Source organism: Nylanderia fulva, unplaced genomic scaffold (assembly GCF_048542155.1).
Source record: "Nylanderia fulva isolate GAGA-0341 unplaced genomic scaffold, ASM4854215v1 Scaffold65, whole genome shotgun sequence".
Taxonomy (NCBI): domain Eukaryota; kingdom Metazoa; phylum Arthropoda; class Insecta; order Hymenoptera; family Formicidae; genus Nylanderia; species Nylanderia fulva.
The window spans coordinates 215,022-242,563 of NW_028190753.1; the positions used below are offsets into that span (position 1 = coordinate 215,022).

The 27,542-nt window shown below is 39.6% G+C and overlaps 2 protein-coding genes and 1 pseudogene across 4 annotated transcripts; 2 read left to right on the forward strand and 1 right to left on the reverse strand.

Annotated features, from left to right (window-relative positions):
- Nucleotides 1-580: 580 nt before the first annotated feature.
- On the reverse strand, nt 581-26,977 carry LOC114931313 (uncharacterized). Of its 3 annotated transcripts, none has more exons than XM_085488182.1 (7): nt 26,763-26,977; nt 25,068-25,388; nt 24,724-24,984; nt 24,546-24,652; nt 24,174-24,441; nt 23,987-24,044; nt 581-930 (listed from the first exon to the last, which is right to left on the reverse strand). In XM_085488182.1, the coding sequence occupies exons 5-7, from the start codon at nt 24,373-24,375 to the stop codon at nt 810-812; spliced, it is 381 nt and encodes a 126-aa protein (XP_085344308.1). In that variant the 5' UTR covers nt 24,376-24,441; nt 24,546-24,652; nt 24,724-24,984; nt 25,068-25,388; nt 26,763-26,977; the 3' UTR covers nt 581-809. The 3 variants fall into 3 exon arrangements, with proteins under 3 accessions (XP_085344308.1, XP_085344309.1, XP_085344310.1); XM_085488184.1 differs by lacking the exon at nt 581-930 and adding an exon at nt 23,177-23,709; XM_085488183.1 differs by lacking the exon at nt 26,763-26,977 and having other exon boundaries at nt 25,068-25,589.
- Nucleotides 722-3,084, forward strand: LOC146720628 (uncharacterized; annotated as a pseudogene).
- Nucleotides 5,471-7,298, forward strand: LOC146720629 (uncharacterized). Its single transcript, XM_085488181.1, has 2 exons — nt 5,471-5,879; nt 6,037-7,298. Exons 1-2 carry the CDS (start codon nt 5,553-5,555, stop codon nt 6,241-6,243), a joined length of 534 nt encoding a protein of 177 aa, XP_085344307.1. The 5' UTR covers nt 5,471-5,552; the 3' UTR covers nt 6,244-7,298.
- Nucleotides 26,978-27,542: the final 565 nt, after the last annotated feature.

Here is a 27,542-nt window from a genome sequence, read left to right on the forward strand (position 1 = left end):
TTTTCTGGACAGTTAAAAAAAGTGCAAAATTCATATACATATACATATAATTAGAATGTTTAATATTAAAAAAATTTATAAATACAAAAAAGAGCAATTCAAGAAAAAAATTTTAATGGAATTCAAATACAATGCAACTTCAATGAAAAATTATGACTTATACAAAGATAAGTATTATATATAAAATAATAATGATTAATAACGCTAAATATATTATTACTATATATAAAGAAAGGGAAAAGAGTTAATAATTAACACATATATTCGACAAATTATATTGTACAAATATAAATATAAATAATAATAATAAAAAATAATAAAATAATAATAAATTACCTCTTATTAAAAAAATGTATTACAAATCGAGTCTATTTTTATAGTTTTAATTTAAACTGTATTGTTTGTATTAGTATACATAAATTAGATGTAATAAATTAGTTGTTTAACCTTGATGTTGAATCTGCTCTTATTAGCCGCTTATATTTGTAATACTTTATTTGAATTAAAGAGCATTTAATTATTATATTGTTTAAAAAAATGTATAACCAATAAATTTTAATTAAAATCATAAAATGCGGAAATAATTATCATGTGATCCGAAATATTTTATATTAATAAATATTTAATTTTGTAAAAGAATTTGTTGCTTGGCTTAATATAATGTAAAGATGAGCAGCAATTTTCATTGTTTTTCTAATCACTTTTATTATTCTCGTGTAATTCGCGTTTTATGTAAGAAAAAGAATATTATTGTTATATCACTTTAATTATCTTATTTTGTTCAAAGTACGTGTTTAACCTGTCTTATCTCATGCAAATAAAAGTAGAAAGGATATGCTTCTATTTGCCATCATTTTGCGCAACATCATGAGATTAATCTTCAAGTGTTGTAGATGACAAGATACTGCATTTACAAGGCCCCCACATATGCTACAACAATTAAGCACAAGTTTTAAGTACACGCAGGCCTGCATTAAGAGGGGTGAAGGGGGGCTAAGATGGGCTTATAACTCCGGGACTCGCTTACTAGAGGGCCTCTTGAGCATCATTCAAAAATAATGTTTTTATTGTAATTGCTTTACGATTTTTTGGGAAAAAATTTTTTTTTTTATTTTCTTGTTTTTAAATACATAAAATCAGACATGATTTCAAAAGTGGTTTGTTTACGACTTAAATGAAATTTTACCTAATTGCAAAATTTTAATTAAATTGTTATTAGAATAAGCAAATGCCATCTTAAACAGTATAATTCAACAAATAAAAAGTACAATGACATTATACGTGTGCTAATGCGTGTCGATATTTTTCCAAACATTTGCATCGCGTATCGGTTATTTTTAACTATTCCTGTTGCAAATTGTCAAAAGGTCAAAAGATCGTTTTCAGTTTTGAAAGGATAAAAAATTTGTATAGATCGTCGATGCTTGATAGCCGTTGTGGCGATTACATCGTCACATACTTCCCTGAAATTAATAAGGAAAACACGCACACGAATACGGACACTGACATATACGAAAAGGACAAAGAGTCAAATAAATATAAATAAAATATTACAGACGAGACGAAAGACGAGTAGGACAGAAACAAACAAATAAAATAGATAGAAAATTCGCGAAGCCTCTCGAAGCCTAGCGAAGGGCGTTTTTGAAGCAAGGTATAAATAGAAGATTTTTAAGATGACGAGGGATTCCGCTACCGACAGTCGCCGCGTACAGTCGCACTTTATTAATCCGCGCGATTTTTATATATCTCTGTACCGATATTGAAAGATTGTTCTGAAAATATATTTAGTGTTAACCATCAATCCTCTCTCACAATTATTTGAATTCCCGTCTCGTATCGACGCGTCCAAGTAATCGCGACGCCCGAATAACCAAAGTGGTGACCCCGACGTGATCGCGAGCGAGCGGGAATTCGCGATTCTTTTGTGTTCGCGTGAGAGAGCGATACATTTTTTACTTTTTATTGTGACGACCGGTGAGACGATCTATTCGATCGGACCCGGAAAAGTGAGAGTGACCAGTTGCGTGTAAAAAAAACAATTTGACATGATTGTGACGCGAGACGATGGAGTGATCGGTTCGCGCGTAGAGACGGAGGCGCAAGCGTACGAGCAGCCGCGTGTGCAAGTGCAGCAGGCAGCCCCGATCACGATGCAGGCGGCCTCGAGTGCGATGCAGGCGGCCAGGTTGGAGCAGCCGCCGGGATACTTTTTCACCGCTCCCGAGATAAACCGTGTTGGCATGCGAATGCCAGAGTTTACGCCTTCGGATCCGGAGCTCTGGTTTAATATCGTTGACCGGAGTTTCCAGGCCGCCGGAATCACGGTCGATGCTACAAAATTCGGCTACGCCCTAACATCCATCGGGCCGAATTACACTGCCGAGGTGCGAGATATCATCATGAACCCGCCTGCGGAGCACGCGTACGAAACATTGAAGACGGAGCTGGTCAAGCGTCTGAGCCTCACAGGAGCACAAGACCCGGAGGCTCCTGGAACATGAAGAGATTGGAGATCGCAAGCCGTCTCAATTTTTGAGACACCTCCGCGGCCTCACTGGAAACGTGGTTGGCGACCCCGTTTTGCGGACGATCTGGCTTAGCCGATTGCCGGCTTACATTCAGCCGCATCTGGTGACGCGCACGGCGGACACGATCGAGCAGCTGGCCGATATCGCGGATGCGATCGTTGAGGCGACCCGGGCACCGGCGTTTCAAGTGGCCGAGGCGTCAAAATTTGCGCCACCGCAGACGCAAGGCGCGAGCGATCCCGGGGCCTTGGAAGCCAGGATGGAGGTGCGACTGGCGCAAATGCGGCTTGCGATGCAGCAAGAGATGGCAGAACAGCTGACGGCCATACGTAAGTCGATTGAATCCATTGGCGATAACCGATATCGCGACGATGATCGACGTCGTTCGCGACCTCGTTCGCGTTCACGTTCACGCCCGCGAGCGCGATCCAGCAGCCGTGGTCCACCGGCCAGCGGCGTATGCTGGTATCATTGGCAGTTCGGAGCGGAGGCACGGCAGTGCAGACCACCCTGCTCGATGCAGATGCCGGGAAACGCAGGAACGGGACGTTAGAGGCGGCAAGCGACCCGGAACATAGTGCGCGCCGCTTATTCGTGACGGACACAAACACGAAAACGAATTTTTTAATTGACACGGGCGCGGATCTCTGCGTGTACCCTCGGAAGATCGTTCGAGGACCACGGCAGAGATCCACCTACGAACTTTCGGCCGCCAACGGCACACCGATTTTGACGTACGGAACAGAGACACTGCAATTGAATTTCGGATTACGACGGGCATTTTCGTGGCGGTTCGTGGTCGCGGACGTCTCGAGACCGATAATCGGCGCCGATTTTCTCGCACACTACGGACTGCTGGTGGACTTACGCGGATCGCGTTTAATCGACCAACTAACGAGTCTAACCGCGCGTGGACGTTGCATCCAATGTGATGCACCCAGCGTAAAGACAATTACGGGAGAAACGCAGTACCACCGATTACTGGAGCAGTACGCCGACATCGCGAGGCCGGACGGGTGTCCGGGAGGCGCGATCCATGCCACGCGGCATTACATAGAGACGACACCGGGACCGCCCGTCGCGTGCAGGCCGCGGAGACTCGCTCCAGACTGATTGGCGGCGGCGAAGCGAGAATTTCGAAAAATGGTGGAAGCCGGGGTCGCACGACCTTCGAACAGTTGCTGGTCGGCTCCCCTGCACATGGTGCCGAAGAAGGGCGAGGAATGGCGGCCCTGCGGAGATTACAGGGCGTTAAACGCGCGAACGATTCCTGATCGCTACCCGGTGCGACACATTCAAGATTTCGCGCAGGCTCTCGCCGGAAAGACGGTATTTACAACGTTGGACTTGGTGCGCGCGTATCACCAGATTCCGGTCGCGGAAAAAGACGTGCCAAAAACGGCGATCACCACGCCGTTTGGCATGTACGAATTTCCGTACATGTCATTCGGATTACGCAACGCGGCGCAGACATTCCAGCGCTTCATAGACGAAGTTCTGCGCGATTTCGATTTCTGCTACGCGTACATCGATGATATCCTCGTCGCGTCATCATCGGAAGAAGAACATCGCGAACACCTGCGGATGCTGTTCGAGCGCCTTCGAAAATACGGGGTCGTCATCAACCCCGCGAAATGTAAATTCGGCCAGAGCAGCGTGGAATTCCTCGGATACGAGGTTTCCGAAGGAGGAACTCGTCCGCTGCCGGCGCGGGTGGAGGCGATACTGACAATGCAGTCGCCGAGGACGGCGAAGGAGCTTCGGAGATATTTGGGCATGGTGAACTTTTATAGGAGGTTCATGCCCGGGGCCGCCGAAGTATTGACGCCCCTGAACGACCTTCTACAGGGGAATATCAGAAGAAAGGCGACGATATCGTGGACGGCGCGGGCTCAACAGGCATTCGAGGCATCGAAAACAAATCTAGCCCAAGCTGCACTGTTGAGACATCCCAGGGTGAACGCGGAGCTCGCTTTGTTTACCGACGCGTCCGAACAAAGCATCGGCGCGTCGTTACAACAACGAAGCAAGGACGGCTGGGAACCCTTGGCGTTTTTCTCGAAAAGGCTAAGCCCAGCCGAAACAAAGTACAGTGCGTTCGACCGAGAGCTTTTGGCAGTTTATCTGGCGGTGAAGAACTTTCGGCACATGGTGGAAGCCCGCACGTTCGCGATATATACGGATCACAAGCCAATCATATACGCATTCCGCCAGAAGCCCGAGAAGAGCACGCCGCGACAGTTCCGCTACCTGGACTTCATCGGGCAGTTCACCACCGACATTCGACACGTAGCGGGCGTGGAAAACGTCGTGGCCGACGCGTTGTCGAGGATCGAGGAGCTCAATTCTCCCCTGGATTACGCCGCGTTGGCGGAATCGCAGGAGAAGGACGAGGAGATCGGAGAGTACCTGCGGCGAGAGTCCGGGCTGAAGCTCGAGAAAGTAGAGATTCCCGGAATCGGGAGAGCAATTTACTGCGACACGGCAACAACAACACCACGACCATTCTTGACAAGGCCTTTTCGCCGGGCCGCATTTGACCTGATTCACAATTTGGTGCATCCAGGAATAAAGGCGACGGGCAAGCTCGTGGCGCAGCGCTTCGTTTGGCCGTCGATGGGCGCCGACTGCCGGGTCTGGGCTCGAGCATGTGTGCCCTGCCAGCAATCGAAGATATCGCGACACGTGTCGGCACCGCTCGGAACAATTGCTGCGCCGTCCAGCAGGTTCGAGCATATCCACCTGGATATCATCCTGATGCCGGTCTCGGAGGGCAAACGATATTGCCTGACGTGCGTAGACCGTTTTACACGATGGCTTGAGGCGTTCCCGTTGCGAGATCAGGAGGCGGAGACGGTCGCGAGGGCCTTCTACGGAGGGTTGATCTGCCGATTCGGGGCGCCCGTGCGGATAACCACGGACCAGGGGCGCTAGTTCGAGTCCCATCTTTTTCGGCGGCTCAGCGAGCTGACAGGCGTGCAGCAGCTGAGGACGACGGCGTACCACCCGCAGGCGAACGGAATGGTCGAGCGGTTCCATCGCCAGCTCAAGGCGGCCATCAAATGTCAGCAAGAAGATCGCTGGACAGAGGTGCTGCCGACGGTGCTGCTTGGGATCCGAGCAGCATGGAGAGACGACCTGCAGGCGACCGCAGCGGAGCTGGTGTACGGCCAGACGCTGAGGATCCCGGGGCAATGTCTGAGCCGACGGCCTACGGACAGCGAGGACGACGCTGCCGACTTCGCGAGGACGCTGCGTGAGCAGTTCGAGGAGCTACGACCGGTGGACGGTGCCCGACACGGGGAGCGACGGCCGTTCATGTACAAGGACCTGGCGACGGCCGAACAGGTTCGTGCGACGCGAGGGGCCCAAAAAGATGCTGCAGGCGCCGTACGAGGGGCCGTACGCGGTGATCAGCCGAGGCGACAAAGTCTTTGTCGTGCGTATGCACGGCAAGGAAAAAACTGTCTCGATAGACAGGCTAAAACCTGCTTACATTTTACAGCCCGAAGCAGGAGATGGCAGCTCGGCAGGGTCGGCGACACGGAGCCGAGAGGATGCGGCCGACGGACGGGCGGCGCGAGGCCAGGACACCGAGGTCGAGCAGCGAAGCGAGCGAGAGGACCCGAGGCCGCTGCCCCGAGAGAGCGAGAGGACGACGAGAGCGGGAAGAAAGGTCCAATTCCCGAGTCGTTTCCAGACGGGCCTGTGACGTCGAGGAACCAGGATGTGCATCGAGAGCCGTGAGAAACCGCCGCGAAAAAAAAAAAATATAAAAAAAGGACTTATATATTTCTCGCGAGTTAATTTTTTCTTTTTGATGTTTGTTCTCGAGGAAAATTTTGTTTTTAGTATAATCGACACGAGCCGCGGAACGTAAACGAAAACGAATTCGACATAGAAATCTGTACATAGATTCTGCGTTTTATTTTAGTCGTGTAAAATTAAATTGACGAGTCTCGGACCGAGAGCGACGTGCGTTCGAATAGCGAGTTATGACCATACCATTGTTATTTATTATTATTTATTATTATTTAGTATTATTTATTATTATTTATTATTATTTATCATTACTTATTCTGTCGTCACGTCATATTTATTCTGGTCTTTCAAATTCAGGGCAACCGCGAGCAAAATTGTAGAATTCGCCTCGGTCCGCCAGCGAAGAAAGTATCGCGGAAACAGAACAATATTCGGACGATATCGACTCTGTGAAGTTGGCACGGCTTTTTTCGATTTTCAAAAAAAACATATGAGTTCTAGTAGCACTTTTAAGAGTTCTAGAGTTCCTGATAGGTTTCGCAAATAGTTCTGTCAATTTAAGGTCAAAAAACGAATTTTTTAAAAATGTCGTGCTAACTTCCCGTAGCACGACACTTATGCAAAAAAAATTTTTTATTCATGTATTTTGATAGATTTCGACGAGATCTAGAGTTCCTGATAGATTTTAACAATAGTTCCGGCGAACTATGCATTCTACGAGTTAAAAAACAAAATTTAAACGATATTTGTAAAAATTTTATCTTGTTGTGCTAATAGAAATATTCATTTCTCACGGCGCAATTTGCGAGCTCTAGGATAGTTCTGACCTCCAAAATAATGTTCGACAATAGTTCTGTCGATTAACCATAATTAACTTAATTAATTAATAAGCTATTATAGCACGACATCGCGGAAGAGTGTCGTGCTGGTAGAAATATCTATTTCTCTGGGCGCATTTTACGAGTTCTAGGATAGTTCTGACCTCCAAAATAATTTTTGATAATAGTTCTGTCGATTAACAGTAAATAACTTAAATAATTAATAAAATAATTATAGCACGACACTCGAGCAAAGAGTGTCGTGCTGAGTATATATCGCAGTTCTAGGGGGAGTTTTGGCTAGTTCTCGTAGAGTTCTATGCTCTGCAATTATTTTTAAAAATAGTTCCGGCGATTAAACATTTTTTAATAATTTTTAAAATTTTTTAATGTCCGATTTCAGCACGACACTCGAGCAAAGGGTGTCGTGCTGAATATATATCGCAGTTCTAGGAAGAGTTTTGGCTAGTTCTCGTAGAGTTCTATGCTCTGCAATTATTTTTAAAAATAGTTCCGGCGATTAAACATTTTTTAATAATTTTTAAAATTTTTTAATGTCCGATTTCAGCACGACACTCGAGCAAAGGGTGTCGTGCTGAGTATATATCGCAGTTCTAGGGGGAGTTTTGGCCAGTTCTCGTAGAGTTTTATGCTCTGCAATTATTATTAATAATAGTTCCGGCGATTAAACATTTTTTAATAATTTTTAAAATTTTTTAATGTCCGATTTCAGCACGACACTCGAGCAAAGGGTGTCGTGCTGAGTATATATCGCAGTTCTAGGGGAGTTTTGGCTAGTTCTCGTAGAGTTCTATGCTCTGCAATTATTTTTAAAAATAGTTCCGGCGAGTAAACATTTTTTAATAATTTTTAAAATTTTTTAATGTCCGATTTCAGCACGACACTCGAGCAAAGGGTGTCGTGCTGAGTATATATCGCAGTTCTAGGGAGAGTTTTGGCTAGTTCTCGTAGAGTTCTATGCTCTGCAATTATTTTCAATAATAGTTCCGGCGAGTAAACATTTTTTAATAATTTTTAAAATTTTTTAATGTCCGATTTCAGCACGACACTCGAGCAAAGGGTGTCGTGCTGAGTATATATCGCAGTTCTAGGAAGAGTTTTGGCTAGTTCTCGTAGAGTTCTATGCTCTGCAATTATTATTAATAATAGTTCCGGCGATTAAACATTTTTTAATAATTTTTAAAATTTTTTAATGTCCGATTTCAGCACGACACTCGAGCAAAGGGTGTCGTGCTGAGTATATATCGCAGTTCTAGGGGGAGTTTTGGCTAGTTCTCGTAGGGTTCTATGCTCTGCAATTATTTTTAAAAATAGTTCCGGCGAGTAAACATTTTTTAATAATTTTTAAAATTTTTTAATGTCCGATTTCAGCACGACACTCGAGCAAAGGGTGTCGTGCTGAGTATATATCGCAGTTCTAGGGGGAGTTTTGGCTAGTTCTCGTAGGGTTCTATGCTCTGCAATTATTTTTAAAAATAGTTCCGGCGAGTAAACATTTTTTAATAATTTTTAAAATTTTTTAATGTCCGATTTCAGCACGACACTCGAGCAAAGGGTGTCGTGCTGAGTATATATCGCAGTTCTAGGAAGAGTTTTGGCTAGTTCTCGTAGAGTTCTATGCTCTGCAATTATTTTTAAAAATAGTTCCGGCGAGTAAACATTTTTTAATAATTTTTAAAATTTTTTAATGTCCGATTTCAGCACGACACTCGAGCAAAGGGTGTCGTGCTGAGTATATATCGCAGTTCTAGGGAAAGTTTTGGCTAGTTCTCGTAGTGTTCTATGCTCTGCAATTATTTTTAAAAATAGTTCCGGCGAGTAAACATTTTTTAATAATTTTTAAAATTTTTTAATGTCCGATTTCAGCACGACACTCGAGCAATAGTATAGTTATCGAGTGTCGTGCTGAAATCGGACATTAAAAAATTTTAAAAATTATTAAAAAATGTTTACTCCCCGGAACTATTATTGAAAATAATTGCAGAGCATAGAACACTACGAGAACTAGCCAAAACTTTCCCTAGAACTGCGATATATACTCAGCACGACACCCTTTGCTCGAGTGTCGTGCTGAAATCGGACATTAAAAAATTTTAAAAATTATTAAAAAATGTTTACTCGCCGGAACTATTTTTAAAAATAATTGCAGAGCATAGAACTCTACGAGAACTAGCCAAAACTCTTCCTAGAACTGCGATATATACTCAGCACGACACCATTTGCTCGAGTGTCGTGCTGAAATCGGACATTAAAAAATTTTAAAAATTATTAAATAATGTTTAATCGCCGGAACTATTATTAATAATAATTGCAGAGCATAAAACTCTACGAGAACTAGCCAAAACTCTTCCTAGAACTGCGATATATACTCAGCACGACACCCTTTGCTCGAGTGACGTGCTGAAATCGGACATTAAAAAATTTTAAAAATTATTAAAAAATGTTTACTCGCCGGAACTATTATTGAAAATAATTGCAGAGCATAGAACTCTACGAGAACTAGCCAAAACTCTCCCTAGAACTGCGATATATACTCAGCACGACACCCTTTGCTCGAGTGTCGTGCTGAAATCGGACATTAAAAAATTTTAAAAATTATTAAAAAATGTTTAATCGCCGGAACTATTATTGAAAATAATTGCAGAGCATAGAACTCTACGAGAACTAGCCAAAACTTTCCCTAGAACTGCGATATATACTCAGCACGACACCCTTTGCTCGAGTGTCGTGCTAAAATCGGACATTAAAAAATTTTAAAAATTAATAAAAAATGTTTAATTGCCGGAACTATTTTTAAAAATAATTGCAGAGCATAGAACTCTACGAGAATTAGCCAAAACTCCCCCTAGAACTGCGATATATACTCAGCACGACACCCTTTGCTCGAGTGTCGTGCTGAAATCGGACATTAAAAAATTTTAAAAATTATTAAAAAATGTTTACTCGCCGGAACTATTATTGAAAATAATTGCAGAGCATAGAACTCTACGAGAACTAGCCAAAACTTTCCCTAGAACTGCGATATATACTCAGCACGACACCCTTTGCTCGAGTGTCGTGCTGAAATCGGACATTAAAAAATTTTAAAAATTATTAAATAATGTTTAATCGCCGGAACTATTATTAATAATAATTGCAGAGCATAAAACTCTACGAGAACTAGCCAAAACTCTTCCTAGAACTGCGATATATACTCAGCACGACACCCTTTGCTCGAGTGACGTGCTGAAATCGGACATTAAAAAATTTTAAAAATTATTAAAAAATGTTTACTCGCCGGAACTATTATTGAAAATAATTGCAGAGCATAGAACTCTACGAGAACTAGCCAAAACTCTCCCTAGAACTGCGATATATACTCAGCACGACACCCTTTGCTCGAGTGTCGTGCTGAAATCGGACATTAAAAAATTTTAAAAATTATTAAAAAATGTTTAATCGCCGGAACTATTATTGAAAATAATTGCAGAGCATAGAACTCTACGAGAACTAGCCAAAACTTTCCCTAGAACTGCGATATATACTCAGCACGACACCCTTTGCTCGAGTGTCGTGCTAAAATCGGACATTAAAAAATTTTAAAAATTAATAAAAAATGTTTAATTGCCGGAACTATTTTTAAAAATAATTGCAGAGCATAGAACTCTACGAGAATTAGCCAAAACTCCCCCTAGAACTGCGATATATACTCAGCACGACACCCTTTGCTCGAGTGTCGTGCTGAAATCGGACATTAAAAAATTTTAAAAATTATTAAAAAATGTTTACTCGCCGGAACTATTATTGAAAATAATTGCAGAGCATAGAACTCTACGAGAACTAGCCAAAACTTTCCCTAGAACTGCGATATATACTCAGCACGACACCCTTTGCTCGAGTGTCGTGCTGAAATCGGACATTAAAAAATTTTAAAAATTATTAAAAAATGTTTAATCGCCGGAACTATTTTTAAAAATAATTGCAGAGCATAGAACTCTACGAGAACTAGCCAAAACTCTTCCTAGAACTGCGATATATATTCAGCACGACACCCTTTGCTCGAGTGTCGTGCTGAAATCGGACATTAAAAAATTTTAAAAATTATTAAAAAATGTTTAATCGCCGGAACTATTTTTAAAAATAATTGCAGAGCATAGAACTCTACGAGAACTAGCCAAAACTCCCCCTAGAACTGCGATATATACTCAGCACGACACTCTTTGCTCGAGTGTCGTGCTATAATTATCTTATTAATTATTTAAGTTATTTACTGTTAATCGACAGAACTATTATCGAAAATTATTTTGGAGGTCAGAACTATCCTAGAACTCGTAAAATGCGCCCAGAGAAATAGATATTTCTACCAGCACGACACTCTTCCGCGATGTCGTGCTATAATAGCTTATTAATTAATTAAGTTAATTATGGTTAATCGACAGAACTATTGTCGAACATTATTTTGGAGGTCAGAACTATCCTAGAGCTCGCAAATTGCGCCGTGAGAAATGAATATTTCTATTAGCACAACAAGATAAAATTTTTACAAATATCGTTTAAATTTTGTTTTTTAACTCGTAGAATGCATAGTTCGCCGGAACTATTGTTAAAATCTATCAGGAACTCTAGATCTCGTCGAAATCTATCGAAATACATGAATAAAAAATTTTTTTTGCATAAGTGTCGTGCTACGGGAAGTTAGCACGACATTTTTAAAAAATTCGTTTTTTGACCTTAAATTGACAGAACTATTTGCGAAACCTATCAGGAACTCTAGAACTCTTAAAAGTGCTACTAGAACTCATATGTTTTTTTTGAAAATCGAAAAAAGCCGTGCCAACTTCACAGAGTCGACGATATCGTGCTATCGGTATAGCACTGGCGAGGGAGTACTGTGGCGATTACATCGTCACATACTTCCCTGAAATTAATAAGGAAAACACGCACACGAATACGGACACTGACATATACGAAAAGGACAAAGGCACAAATAAATATAAATAAAATATTACAGACGAGACGAAAGACGAGTAGGACAGAAACAAACAAATAAAATAGATAGAAAATTCGCGAAGCCTCTCGAAGCCTAGCAAAGGGCGTTTTTGAAGCAAGGTATAAATAGAAGATTTTTAAGATGACGAGGGATTCCGCTACCGACAGTCGCCGCGTACAGTCGCACTTTATTAATCCGCGCGATTTTTATATATCTCTGTACCGATATTGAAAAATTGTTCTGAAAATATATTTAGTGTTAACTATCAATCCTCTCTCACAATTATTTGAATTCCCGTCTCGTATCGACGCGTCCAAGTAATCGCGACGCCCGAATAACCAAACCGTCTATCATCCTTGACAAGATTAGCTATCGAACCCGAGTTACTCAGAACTCTGGATTTCGATGATGTTATTAGAGAGTTTGCGGAAAAAAAATGTCGGAAGAAGCATTTATAAATAAAATAAAATAAATGTAATCAAAATTATTTTAGACTTTATTTTATTCCTATTTTTTTTTATAAAAGCTGTACGAAAAATTAATTTGTGCATCTTTTATATTAAGGGAGAAAAGTATAAAATCCTCACTCCCGCTTATTCAGCAGAAAGCCTCCATAAAGTTAATAGCCCCGGGCCTCCAAAGACTTTAATGCGGCCCTGAGTACACGTGTCTCAGAATCATTGATAATTGAGATAATTTTTCTTGCGAGCAGCGTACGACAAATAAAGAATCAAATCAACATTATTATCGTATAAATAAATAGGTGCAGTGAGTTCAGTCTTCTCATGTCATTAGTAAGAAATTCATAATTCTCGAGAAACTGATACGTTTTTACACTTTCGTCATTTAATACTAATATATCATTCAATTCTCTGTATTTATTATCAATAAATGCTTAATTTATTTTAAATATTTGTGACACATATATACATTTTAATATTTATGAGTCAAAATATCTACAGAATCGACTAAATAAGTGGTATCAAATTTTGACGTATGTAGTTTACGTGAAAACAATCCACAAAGTCATAATAAGTAGTATTCCAAAAACCATTTATTGCCGAGTTATATATAAAATATTTTTTATGTAGAAATTAATTCAATCTGCAGGAGTTCTACTGTTTTTGTAACTTTGTCACACATGTCTGTCATTTCAGAATTTGTATAAAAATGAGCCGTTTCTTATTATAATAATTATATACTTAATAAATAATATGTACATAATTATTATTACAAATTCTTTATTTTGATTATTTATTCTTTTAAATATATTTTTGAAATTTTAACTCTCTACTTTCAGAATAATCTTTTTTTTAAGAAATTGAAACTAATAGTTATACAGAATGTCTCAGAACTGGCGGAAGTTTTTCGTAATGACAGATTCCTGATATCATTCGGAGATAATTTTTCCTCAGCGAGAATATCGAGACACCAATAATTTTCGAATTATAAGCAGTTGAAAATAAAGGTTTTTTTTTAAACTAAGTGTTGTAGAAAAATTATTAATAGAACTACATTCTTCAGTCAATTTTAGATAGAGTTTGCTTTAATAGAATTTCAATATAAAGCTTAGTTATAAAGATATGTAATAACAAAAATTGGGAACATGCTAAAACTGATGGCCTCTCTCAATATTTTTACTAAGGAAAAATTGTCTCCAAATGATACCAAAAATCTGTTATTAAAAACTTTTCCACCAGTTCTGGGACACCCTATATATTTTTTGAGTATGTGTTTTCTTATAGCAATTGAATCTTCTCATTAGTTTATGCTTAAAAGTTATTGAGGTAAAATTATTAAAAAATAAATATTTTATAATATATTTTAAATAAATATTTTACAATATATTTTATAGTTTATGTAAAATTATGTCATTTTAAAGTACGAAATATCTCGTAAACCATTTATTTTTTGGTCATATTCTTTTTATGTCAAATATTGCAAAAAAATCTATTTATATACAAAAATTATAGTAGTTCCATTAAAAAAACAAATTTGACCTTAAAATAGTTTTAAAAATATCCATCAACTCAAAAATAAATATTCCTGCTATATTTGATCCCTAAAACTAAGTAACTTTCGTGTGTGTGCAATTTTCTTTTTAAAAATGTATTGGTTTCTAGATATTTAGATGTCTCAATTTAAAAAAATTCATCCTGTATATATGTTGTACTAAAGATTTTTCATTTTATATCAAAATTTTTTATCCTTGTGTTCATGTCACATTAATAATCAATTATCATTTAATTAAATATAACAGCAATAAAACAATTCAACGAATATAAACATTTGTAATGTGCAGTAATATCATCGAATTACTACGTCAGTTTTTAATTATATTTTACACTTCATACCTGGGACCATTTAAAACTAGAATAACATTGGCGAAATGGCTACAAATGACTTAAAGGTAACTACAAAAACAGTCGCAACTATTATGAATTAATTTGTTATATTGTATAATAATTAACTAGAACAACATAAACGCGCGCTGCGCGCATTCTTCAATTTTGTATTACAAAAATTGATGTAGTTAAAATAATATAATGTTATTAATATAATACTAATATAATGTAAAATAATATAATGTAATAATAATATTACTTAAACTTCGTTAATTTTTTTGACAGAAATCAGCTAATTAAAAGTCTTAACATGATAATTAAATATTGAAATAATAATACGTTTTAAAAATTAAAATTTAAATTAATATATTTTACAGTTATTTAAACTCAAATAATATCTTTTTGGTAGAAATTAACTGATAAGTGTCAAGAAATATAAATAAAATTTTAATAATTAAAATATATAAAACATTATTATTTTGAAATTTAATCAGCAAATTGAGACTTTAATCAGCTGATATCTGTCAAAAAATATTTACGTTAAATAAATTATAACATAATATTTATAATATATTATTATATTAATATTTTTAATATATCATATCAAAATTTAATTAACAAATTGACGCTATAATCAACTGATTTCAGTCAAAAAATATTTAAAAAACAATTAGTTTGCTAAGTAAATTTTAAAATAAAATGTAAAAAAATTGAAATAATAATATTTAAATAACATAATATAATACAAGAGTTTTAACAAGGCTCTGTAATATAAATATAAATTTAAAGTATAAGACAGGCAATAAGAGCCAAATCGCGGATGACAGTGCGTTATCCCAACGAAACTAAAATTTTTTTGTTAAAATTAAATACCTGTGCACAAGGCACCAAATTTTACTTAGTAACGGCCAAGATTTAAAATTAGAATAATCTCTACAAGAGATGATACAATTCATCCTTTGGAAAATACTAATAAAAAATGGTTTGTTAATCTGTCCAACACAGATATTCCGCCTAACGTTTCTAATCTGTTGCAAATGGGTGATAAATTCTGTCTTCCGAATATTAATAAAAAAACAGGGATACATGAATTTATCAAGGACATAGAGAGTAATAACAAACGAAATAATATTAATAATCTCACAACGATCAGAAATATCGCGGTTCCGAAATTCGCACAACTTCTTAATACTAAGGATAAAAATGACGTAAGTCAACAAAAATTACTTGGTGCACACAGAGATTTAATAAAATTTTGTAAAGACAATCCGAATGTTCTATTCACACGCGCGGACAAGGGTAATGCTACGGTTGCAATGGAAAGATCTTATTATATTAATAAAATGGAAAATGTTTTAAAAGATGTCAACACTTACACTATTGTTAAAAAAAATCCGAGAAAAAAATAGAGAACGATTTGAATGATTTGTTGAAGAGATGGCTTAAGGAAGATTATATTTCAAAAAGTGAATATTATAAATTACGTTGTAGTGATTCTCTCCTTCCAAAAGCGTATGGATTACCTAAAATCCATAAGGAAAACTATCCAGTTAGAATCATAGTTTCATCGGTTGATACAGCTCTATACTCGCTGGCTTCGTTTTTACAAAACACCTTACGAACTAGCCTACCCAAAGCGAAAAGTCATATTAATAATAGTTTTGATTTGTACAGCATATTGTCTGGTAAAAAGATTGATGAGAATGATAGGATGTTTTCCTTGGATGTGGTGTCTTTGTTTACGAACGTTCCTCTGGATCTTGCGATTGACGGTATTAACGATAGATGGGATCACATTGGAATAAATACTAGAATACCGAAAAACGAATTTCTGGGGGGTATAAAATTCATATTGACTTCTACATATTTTACATTTAATGACATAATTTATAAACAGACGTTTGGGACCCCTATGGGGTCACCGTTATCACCAATTATTGCAGACGTGGTTATCAAGATCTTGAGGATACAGTTCTCAAAGTGTTGAATTTGGAATGTTCGTTTTATTTTCGTTATGTGGATGACATAATAGTGGCCACCTCTATGACTAATATGACTCAGATTGTGAATAATTTTAACAAATATCATGAAAGACTTAAATTCACGATCGAACAAGAGGTTAATCATAGCTTGAATTTCTTAGATTTATCACTTAAAATTATTAATAACACAATATATATAGACTGGTATCAAAAAGAAACCTTCTCAGGAAGGACGTTATCATTTTATTCAAACCACCCATTATGCCACAAAATTGGAATAATATATAACCTTGTAGACAGATGTCTATTGCTATCACATCCACTATTTTTTAATAAAAATTTTGAGTTAATTATTAATATACTCATAAGCAATGGTTACCCTCTTGATCTGATTTTTAACAAAATTAATCATCGGATAGAACACATCATATCTAAGGGGAGCATTATAGAGAGACAGGCCAACATAGAAAGAACAAAAAGTATAGGAAATGACTCGGTTGATAAAAAATTCTTTGTCATTCCGTATATTGATAGGATCTCAGAAATGATTGTTTCCTCGGTAAAAAATAAAAATTGTATTGTAGGGTATAGATGTCTCAACAAACTGGATAATATTATTAAAGCACAGAAAGATAAAACTAAACATCCATGCAATTCGAATGTGGTTTATAAGATCAGTTGCAATAATTGTAATGCATCTTATGTAGGCCAAACAAAGAGGCAATTGCAGACGCGAATAAAAGAACATAAAAATAATATTAGGTTGGACTCAACGAAACATTCAGTAATTTCTGAACACATAAAAAATGAACATCATACTTTTAATTGGGACAATGTTAAGATCATGGACAAAGAAAATAATTATTATAAAAGACTCATTTCTGAGATGCTACATATCAAGGAACAAAAAAATGGACTAAATTTAAACAAAGATACTGAGTTACTTAGCGAGTCGTATTTTGATATTTTGGATATATTAGCGAACAATAAATAATAATAGGACAAATAAGACATTAACGAGTCAAACATAGATATTAGATTATATATAAACACGCACGCTCTCCGATCAAGTAGAGTTTAAAATGAGCTGTCTTTCTGTATTGTTGGTTCGTTATGTGTCATCCTTAATAACTGTTAATAAATAGCAAAATTGTCAAGAAGGACGATGATAGGTAAGCATATTACCAAGTGTAGGGGATATATATTATAATTTAGACATACGCTAATCGTTAATTTCTTATTAATCGCAGCGCCTACGGAACGGGTTAATTTCTCGCATATTAACGATGAAACTATCCGAGATCTGAGAAAAATCAGAGATCATATCGAGGCGAACATTGTTGGACATGACGAATTAGAACACGTGTTAGTTGCTCAAAGACTCTCGATTCTGAATAATTATAATTAAATTCCGATATTATGTGAAGTTGTATGAATTTATATTTCAAGAATTATACTGAAGAAAACCGCGTGCGGTCGAAACGTTTATAGAATGATTTTAATTTGCGTTAGTTTTAATATCTAATGACTGTAGTTTTATAATTTATACATGTAATAAATGGTAGTTGACTGAACATCTCGAATATTCAGCTCGATAAGTTGGCTTTAGATTTATCACTTTGTTTTTAATATACGAGCGACAATTTGTATTAATTTATCTCTACAAGAGATTTAATTGCATACCATCCCCTGTCTTATACTTTAAATTTATATTTATATTACAGAGCCTTGTTAAAACTTTTAATATATACACGCTGGCTTAAAGGCGTTTGTTTATCAACATTATTATATATATAGCAGAGAAAAGTATAGAATCGAAAGGATTTGAATAGCTCAGTTGGAAGAGCAGTCGCCCGGCAAGCGAAAGGTCTCGGGTTCGATTCCCGATTCTGCGACTTTCGGATCTATATTTTTATCTCGCATTTATTTCCTTAGGGAGGAACAGGGGATGTATGGAATTAAATCTCTTGTAGAGATTATTCCAATTTTAAATCTTGGCCGTGACCAAGTAAAATTTGGTGCCTTGTGCACAGGTATTTAATTTTAACGAAAAAATTTAGTTTTGTTGGGATAACGCACTGTCATCCGCGATTTGGCTCTTATTGCCTGTCTTACACTTTAAATTTATATTTATATTTATATTTATATTACAGAGCCTTGTTAAACTCTTAATCTAAATGTATTTGTCGTTCTGTCTGCCCAAACGCACGTCGCTCCCGGTCTGAGACTCTTTGCGTCAATTTGTCTTTAATATCAAAGAATATATATAACAAATTGTTACGTGTCGAATTCGTTTTTTTTATTATTCTTTGGGCTCCGCGGCTCGTGCCAATCGTTTTGTGTCCCAGCTTCACAATCCCGCTTGAAAACGGACCGAAAATCGGACTCTTCTCCCCGCTCTCGTCGTTCTCTCGCTCTCTCGGGGCAGCAGCCCCGCGTCCTCTCGCGCGCTCCGCCGCTCGACCTCGGTGTTCTGGTCTCGCGCCGTCGCCTCCGTCAGGCCACCCGCTTCTGTGTCATGCTCTGAAATCAAGTATGCCGATTTTATGCGGTTTATTGAGACGGTTTTCTCTTTGCCGTGCATCCGCACGACAAAGACTTTGTCGCCTCGGCTGACGACTATGTACGGCCTCTCGTACGGCGTCTGCAGCATCATCTTTGACCCGTCTCGCCGCACAAACACCTGCTCGGCCGTCGCTAGGTCCTTGTAAACAAACGGCCGTCGCTCTTCGTGTCGGGTTCCGTCCACTGGTCGCAGCCTTTCGAACTGCTCACGCAGCGTCCTTACGAGATCGGCAGCATCGTCCTCGCCGCCCGTCGGCTTCAGGAATTATCCCGGAATCCTCAACGTCTGGCCGTACACCAGCTCTGCTGCGGTCGCCTGCAGGTCGTCTCTTCACGCTACTCGGATCCCGAGCAGCACCGTCGGCAGCACTTCCGTCCAGCGATCGCTCTGCTGGTATTTGATTGCCGCCTTGAGCTGGAGATGGAACCGCTTTACCATGCCATTTGCCTGTGGGTGGTACGCCGTTGTCCTCAACTGCTGCACTCCCGTCAGCTCGCTCAGCCGCCGAAAAAGGTTGGACTCAAACTAACGTCCCTGGTCCGTCGTTATTCGTACGGGCGCCCCGAATCGGCAGATCCATCCTTCATAAAATGTCATCGCAACCGTCTGCGTCTCCTGATCTCGCAGATGGAACGCTTCCGGCCATCATGTGAAGCGGTCCACACACGTAAGGCAATATCGCATGCCTTGCGATACTGGCATCACGATGATGTCTAGATGGACGTGCTCGAATCTGCTGGATGGAGCAGCAAATCTCCCCAAGGGCGCTGAGACGTGCCGAAAGATCTTAGACCGCTGACAAGGTACGCATGCACGTGCCCAGCTGCGGCAGTCCGTGTTCATCGACGGCCACACGTAGCGCTGCGCCACGAGCTTGCCCGTCGCCTTGATTCCCGGGTGTGCCAGGTTGTGCACGAGGTTGAATGCGGCCCGCCGAAAGGGCCTTGTCAGGAACGGTCGCGGTGTTGGTGTCGTCGTGTTGCAGTATACTTCTATTCCCGTTTCGGGAATCTGCACCTTCTCCAGCTTCAGTCCGGTTTCCCGCCGTGCGTAGTCTTCGAGCTCCTCGTCTGTCCCCTGCGACTTCGCCAGTGCAGCGTAGTCCATGGGAGAATGAAGCTCCTTAATCCGGGATAGTGCATCTGCCACGATGTTCTCCTCGCCTGTCACATGCCGAATGTCGGTGGAAAATTGCCCGATAAAATCCAAGTGGCGGAACTGGCGCGGCGTGCTTCTCTCAGGTTTCTGTCGAAAGGCGTAAACCAGCGGCTTGTGATCCGTATATATCGCGAACGCGCGCGCCTCCAGCATATATCGGAAATGCTTGACCGCCAGGTAGATAGCCAACAATTTCCTGTCAAACGCGCTATATTTTACTTCGGCTGGGCTTAGCTTCTTTGAGAAGAAGGCTAACGGCTCCCAGCCATTGCTGCCTCGCTGTTGTAAAGTCGCGCCGATGCTCTGCTCTGACGCGTCAGTAAACAGGGCGAGCTCTGCATCTATCCTGGGATGTCGCAAGAGCGCGGCCTGCGCCAGGCTTTCCTTCAATTCCTCGAATGCCTCCCGCGCTGGCGGCGTCCACAATATTGCCGCTTTGATGTTGCCATGGAGGAGGTCGTTCAGCGGCGCTAACATCTCAGCGGCTCTCAGCAGAAATCGTCTATAAAAATTGAGCATGCCCAAATATCTCCGCAGCTCCTTTGCCGTCCCTGGCTCTCGGCACGCGAGGATCGCCTTCACACGCGCTGGCAGCGGTCGAGTTCCCCCGTCGGAAACTTCGTATTCGAGAAATTCTGCCTTCCGCTGCCCGAACACGCATTTTGCGAAGTTGATGGCAAGGTATGTACGGGATCATTGCTCCGCCATCTCTTGCTGCATTCCGTATTCTCGCAGACGCTCGAACAACGCTCGCAGATGATCGTGATGCTCCTTCTCCGATGCCGACGCGACCAGGATGTCGTTGACGTACGCGTAATAAAACTCCAAGCCGCGTAAAACTTTGTCGATAAATCGCTGGAACGTCTGCGCCGCGTTTCGTAACCCAAATGACATGTACGGAAATTTGTACATGCCAAACGGCGTGGTGATCGCCGTCTTCGGGATGTGCTCCTCCACCACCGGGATCTGGTGATACGCCCTCACTCTAGATCTATCGTTGTAAATATTCTTTTTCCGCCGAGGGCCTGCGCAAAGTTTTGTATGTGACGCACAGGGTTATCGATCCGGGATCGTTCTTGCGTTCAGCGCTCTATAATCGCCGCAAGGTCGCCACTTTTTGCCCTTTTTCGGCATCATATGCAAGGGCGCCGACCAACTGCTCATTGATGGTCGCGCAATTCTGGCTTCCACCATCCGTCGAAACTCCTTCTTCGCAGCCGCGAGTCGATCCGGAGCGAGTCTTCGTGGCCTGCACGCGACAGGCAGTCCCGGCGTCGTCTCGATGACATGTCGCGTGGCATAAATCGCTTCTCTTAAATGTCCTCCCGGCTTCGCGATGTTCGCATATGCTTCCAATAACCGATGATATTGCGTCTCCCCCGTGATCGTCTTTACCTGGGGCACATCGCATCGGACACAACGCCCGCGTGCGGTTAAGCTCGTCATCTGGTCGACGAGGCGAGAATTGCGCAAATCCACCAATAGACCATAATGCGCAAGAAAATCGGCGCCGATTATTGGTCTTGACACTTCTGCGATCACAAATCTCCATGAGAACGTCCGTTGCAACTCGAAATTCAGCATCATTGTTGCTGTCTCGTACGTAAAAATTGATGTGCCGTTAGTGGCCGAAAGTTTGTAGGACGATCTCTGTCGCGGTCCTCGCACCATTCTCCGAGGATACACGCAGAAATCCGCGCCCGTGTCAATTAAAAATTTTACTTTTGTGTTCGCGTTGGTTACAAATAAGCGGCGCGCACTGTGTTCCGAGTCGCTTGCCGCCTCTAACGACCGGCTCCCGCGTTTCCCTACTGTTGCATAGAGCAGGGTGCTCTGCACTGTCGTGCTTCCGCTCCGAATTGCCAGTGGTACCAGCACACTCCGCTGGCCGGCGGACCACGGCTGCTGGATCGCGCTCGCGGGCGCGAACGCGAACGCGAACGAGGGCGCGAACGACGTCGATCCTCTTCTCGATATCGACCGTCACCAATCGCTTCGATCGACTTCCGGATGGCCGTCAGTTGCTCCGCCATCTCTTGCTGCATTGCCAGCCGCATCTGTGCCAGTCGCACCTCCAATCTGGCTTCCAAGGTCCCGGGATCGCTCGCGCATTGCGTCTGCGGTGTCACAAATTTCGACGCTTCGGCTACTTGGAATGCTGGTGCCCGGGTCGCCTCGACAATCGCATTTGCGATATCCGCCAGCTGCTCGAGCGTATCCGCCGTGCGCGTCACCAAATGCGGTTGAATATAAGCCGGCAATCGGCTTAACCAGATCGTCCGCAAGACGGGGTCGCCAACCACGTTTTCGGCAAGGCCGCGGAGGTGTCGTAAAAATTGCGACGGCTTGTGATCTCCAATTTCCTCGTGTTTAAGGAGCCTTCGGGTCTTATGCTCCTGTAACAGGCTCAGACGCTTGACTAATTCAGTCTTTAGCGTCTCATACGCATGCTCCGTAGGCGGATTTATAATAATATCCCGCACCTCGGCAGTATAATTCGGCCCGATAGCTGTCAACGCGTATCCGAACTTGGTGGAATCGACTGTGATTCCGGCGGCCTGAAAACTCCGGTCGACGATGTTGAATCAGAGCTCCGGATTCGACGGCGTAAATTCCGGCATTCGCATGTGAACACGGCTTATCTCGGGGACGGTCAAAAAATACCCCGGCGGCTGCTCCAACCTGGCCGCCTGTATCGCGATCGGGGCCACTTGCTACACTTGCACTCGCGGCTGCTCGAGCGCCCGCGCTTCTGGCTCCACGCGTGAACCGACCGTTTTGTCGTCCCGCGTCACAACCATGCCAAATCGTTTTGCACTACACAGCTGGTCACTCTCACTCCCGGGTCCGATCGAATATATCGTCTCACAAGTCGAAAAAGTAAGAAAATGAACTGCTCTCTCACGCAAAAACAAAATCGCGAATTCCCGCTTGTTCGCGATCACGTCGGAGTTAGCACTTCAACTGCCGCGAGGAATTATTAATCGAACGATACGAGGAATTAAAATAATGAGAGGCATTAAGTACATGTAACTGTAGAGTATATTTACAAGTAACGAAAAGTCTTTATAAGAGGTTGTACATAATTTCGGAGATAGATGCAAAATATAATCGTTCGTATTTACAATGTACGTCCTTACGCGGTGATCGTCCGCGATAACCAAATCTTTTGAACGCAAAATCGCTCTTGATATCTTTTGCCTCAAAAATCGACCTTCGAGAAGCTTTGAGAGGCTTCGAGAATTTTATGTTTGTTTATTTCCTTTGTCTCTTAACGTTTCGATATTTGTCTCTGTGCTTCTCGTCTTTCGTCTCTCTCTGTCTCGTCTGTTATGTTTTTATTTATATTTACCTGTGTCTCGGTACTTTTTCGCCTATGTGTGGCCATATTTGTATAAGTGTTTTTGATCGTTAATTTTCGGGATGTATGTGACGATGTAATCGCCACAAAATATTAATATATATTTAAAAAATTAAGATTTTAAAACAAACCAAAATTCTCTTTGATTAATTGTGTTGTATTGCTGAGCGCAAAAAGAAATTTTTTTAATGAATATCTAGAACAAATATATAGAATATATATAGAATATGTATAACTTTTTTGAAATAATTGAACATATACATATATCTTTTTTGAAGTAATTATACGCATGCAAATATACAACAATTCAAAAAATAATTGTAAAATTGTTAAAGTATATGTTTTTTATCATAAGACTTTATCTAAATAAAACAGAATACGAAATATCTTCCCGAGTTCAATAAAGATTACGTCCTTGCAATGCGTTTGTCGCGGTTTATATTAAATCGAGTTTGTATTCTTTTTACACTTACTTAGTCCTTCTGCTAGTTTTGCAATATTTATTTCTTGATTGGTGATAAAGCCAATTGTCTGCAAAAATCATATTGTAAAAATATATTTATGCGATAATACACAAAAACTGTAGCAATAATAAGCAATACATGCGAAGAAAATTCTAAATATTGGGATAAATTCTACCAAGTTTGCGAAAAATCGTACAATGAAAACTCTCTACAAAATTATTCGTCCGTATAGATGTACCAAAAACAGAGACTTTATCTTTTAGAGAAAGCCAAGTACGTCTCAAATAAACTGTAAATTGTAACACAGCAGGATATTCTGTCGGTACTGTATCGGCCTCATCTTGAATTATTTGCAATCCTTGCTCGAACATATCAGCCGGAGCCAACGGTAAGGCCATTATAAGACTGAGAACTTTTCTTGGGGCTTCTGTTAATTGAAGAACTTTTCAACGTCTTAATACGGCCTATATAAATAATAATATTAAATGTAAATTAACAAGTGAGTTTGAAAATCTTCCAAGATTACTAAACATCTCTATTTTTATTATTATAGAAAATCTATACATACTTGATTAAAACCAGCAGTCTGTTAATCGCGAGTCTGGGAAAATCTCCCTTGCACTCGTCATGGCTGCGCGTTCATAGTCACTCATAACTGAGCGGACTTCTCGCAATCTATTTGGACGTAGTTCCTTTACTTTCCGCCATATAGCATTGTATAATATCAAATCTCAAATATTGCTTACCAAAAATGTACCATTCATATAAATATATGTACTTTTTATCAAAGTATTTAGAAGAGCGTCACTTGAAAATATAACTGTTCTATGCCCCTCATCTCATAATATCGTGCCTTTGAAGATATATTGAATCGGTTGTAATAATTTATTAATTTCACATCAAGTTCGGCAATGGTATGCGGTATTTCCGGCCTTCGACGTAATTGTTCTCTATGAAGAACGTTTCTTATGACAGAGTAAGACATTTTTACAACCGCTACTGGATTTCTGCAAAGAAGCAAACGCGTGAATAAAATTACAGTTTGTGTATTTGATTTACTTAGTGTTCGATGATTTGCACGTTGACTTACTTTTGGCATACTGTATCAAATATTTCTTTTGGCTTTGATAATGTTTCTTGGCACATTTGTAGCATCTTCTGCTTCAATTCAAGCTGCAATACTGTGTCATTGACTAAATAATTGTGTGGTGACTTCAAAATGTACGTTCCGGTTGAATTCCGCTTCAATGTGGCGTAACATTCCAAACTTCGTCGCAATAAGCAACAAAAAATTCCAACGCATCGCTTATCGTATGATAAATATATCCATCATGTATAAATATCGTGCTGTTCTGTTTTCCCGGTAATTTCTCTATATCGCAATATGCTTTTTATCTTAATATTGACTAAGCTAAAAAAATATTAATATTGAATTATTTCTCTCAAAAAAAATCTTATCGAGCACCGCTTGTTACAAAACGCTACACAATAATGCGAAATTGTAGACGGGCTCACTATGCCATAAAAAATACAACACGTTTTACACGTATATGCGATTTTTGATTGTTGCATAGCAAGCTGTACTTTGCATTATTAAGCGGGGAGCACACACTCTTGCATAAGCGCATAAGCATATGCATAAGAAATTCGATTGGTTGAATTTTTTATGCATACGTTTATAGACCAATCAAGACTCTCATGTTTACGCTTATGCGTTTATGCAAAAGTGTGTGCTCCCCGCTTTATCGTTATAAAATGCTCAATTGACGATCGCAATGTCCTGTACCTCTATTCTGTGATTTTTTAACGCTTGCTATAATTATAACGCATGATTTACTAGGTTTGGACCAATGAAAATTGTACAGTTTCTAATAAATCATGCAGTATAATTATAACGCATGCATTAAAAAGTTGCAGAATATGCATGCTAAAATAATATTTTTTATAGAATATAGAATGTCAATCAAAAATTGCAATGATATCACGCGCGCCGGTGGATATTAGTACTATTAAAACAAAATAGAAGTAGCAATAATAATTGTGTATGTAATAGATATCAAGAGACACGGTATAGTGTCTCGCGCCTAGTTAAGGCAAAGCCGACAACTGCTTAAGAAGCGAGACACCTTGTAACTTCACGTGAATCGAACAGTTGAGTACGATTGACATGCGTAATATATAAAGTCTGTTCTTTTCAGCTGAACTGGCTACACTGGTTCAGAATTTCAGAAGTTATCTTTTTCCTTTCAATGTCGAGCAGAAAAGACAACCTCTGAACTATAGTGTAGCCAGTTCAGCTGAAAAGAACAAACCTATATAATTACAATTATTGTAACTCTTAACGTATCTAATTATTATACTGCCCAGATAGCCACAGTAATTATTATGACATAATTTTGACATCAAAATGATGTCATAATAATTACTGTGGCTATCTGGGTGTGTAGAAAAAATACTTTATTGGATATCTCATTTTACATTATACATTAGCTTTAAGAAAAAAACAATGAATTTTTGCAACGAGAAAATCGCACAGACGAAACGAATTTACCATGTAACGCAAACACAAAAAAAATATACTTTGTGCCGCGATGATATCTTTGATAGTTTATTTTCGCATTATAATACAGACTCTGATTAAACGACAAAAAGATCAACAATTAAATTTATTGATTTGCTAAATCGTTACCACAAAGCAATTCACAAAATAAATAATTTGTAATATTGTTTATAATTAGATCTGCGTTGGACAGAGATTCGAGACTTTGCAGACTACTATACTTACCGCGCACACAAAAAACGAGCCGTGTATGTACAATACACGCGTCGGCAGGTTTGTGTCTGGCACGTGCGTCGTTCAGCGTTTGACTCTCTGACTCTCACATACATATATTGTTTAATTCCATGTTCTTATCTAAAACAAACAATAATAGAGATTAATAGTAATATATAATATGTTATGTTTATACAGTCATATACAGGGTGTCTCATTTTAAAGGATGCATCTTGATAATTCTTCAACAAAGAATTTTCAGAAGAAATATTTAGACAAAAGTTGTACAATTTCAAGAGAGACTAAAGATGGTGCCATTGATTTGACTTTCAAATGACTTCAAGGTCAAATCAATGATATCATCTTATGTCCCCCTCGAAACCATACAACTTGTTTGAAACATTTTTGTTGAAAATGCTTCGTTGAAGGATTATCGAGTTGCGTCCTTTAAAACGGGACACCTTGTATATTATTATGAATATAAGTTATGTACATATATAAAAATGTTATTATATATATCTGTAAAAAATCTGTAGTACTTACCTTCTATAAAGAATAAAATGTACGGTTTTAATTGCTTTTTTTTATTTTTTGAAATGCTATGTGTGAAATGAAAAACAAAAGATGAGGCTGGAGATTTGGTTAACATAACTAATAAACAATTGACAATTTAAAAATATCCAAAGAAATGCACAACAAATATTGAGAATGATCATTGAACGTATAAAATATATTATTGTTTCATCGAATCGATATAATATTAGTTAACATTAATTACTACAAAAATAATTA

What these genes read in the sequence shown, in the direction of transcription:
- LOC146720629 (XM_085488181.1), top strand. Translation starts at nt 5,553, where the DNA reads ATGGTCGAGCGGTTCCATCGCCAGCTCAAGGCGGCCATCAAATGTCAG. An exon ending in ACCTGGCGACGGCCGAACAG is followed by an intron (nt 5,880 to 6,036) that starts GTTCGTGCGACG and finishes TACATTTTACAG; the next exon opens with CCCGAAGCAGGAGATGGCAG.
- LOC114931313 (XM_085488182.1), bottom strand. Translation starts at nt 24,375, where the DNA reads ATGGCCTTACCGTTGGCTCCGGCTGATATGTTCGAGCAAGGATTGCAA. An exon ending in TTTTGTAGAGAGTTTTCATT is followed by an intron (nt 24,045 to 24,173) that starts GTACGATTTTTC and finishes TGATTTTTGCAG; the next exon opens with ACAATTGGCTTTATCACCAA. An exon ending in AAAACTAGCAGAAGGACTAA is followed by an intron (nt 931 to 23,986) that starts GTAAGTGTAAAA and finishes TAATTGTTGTAG; the next exon opens with CATATGTGGGGGCCTTGTAA.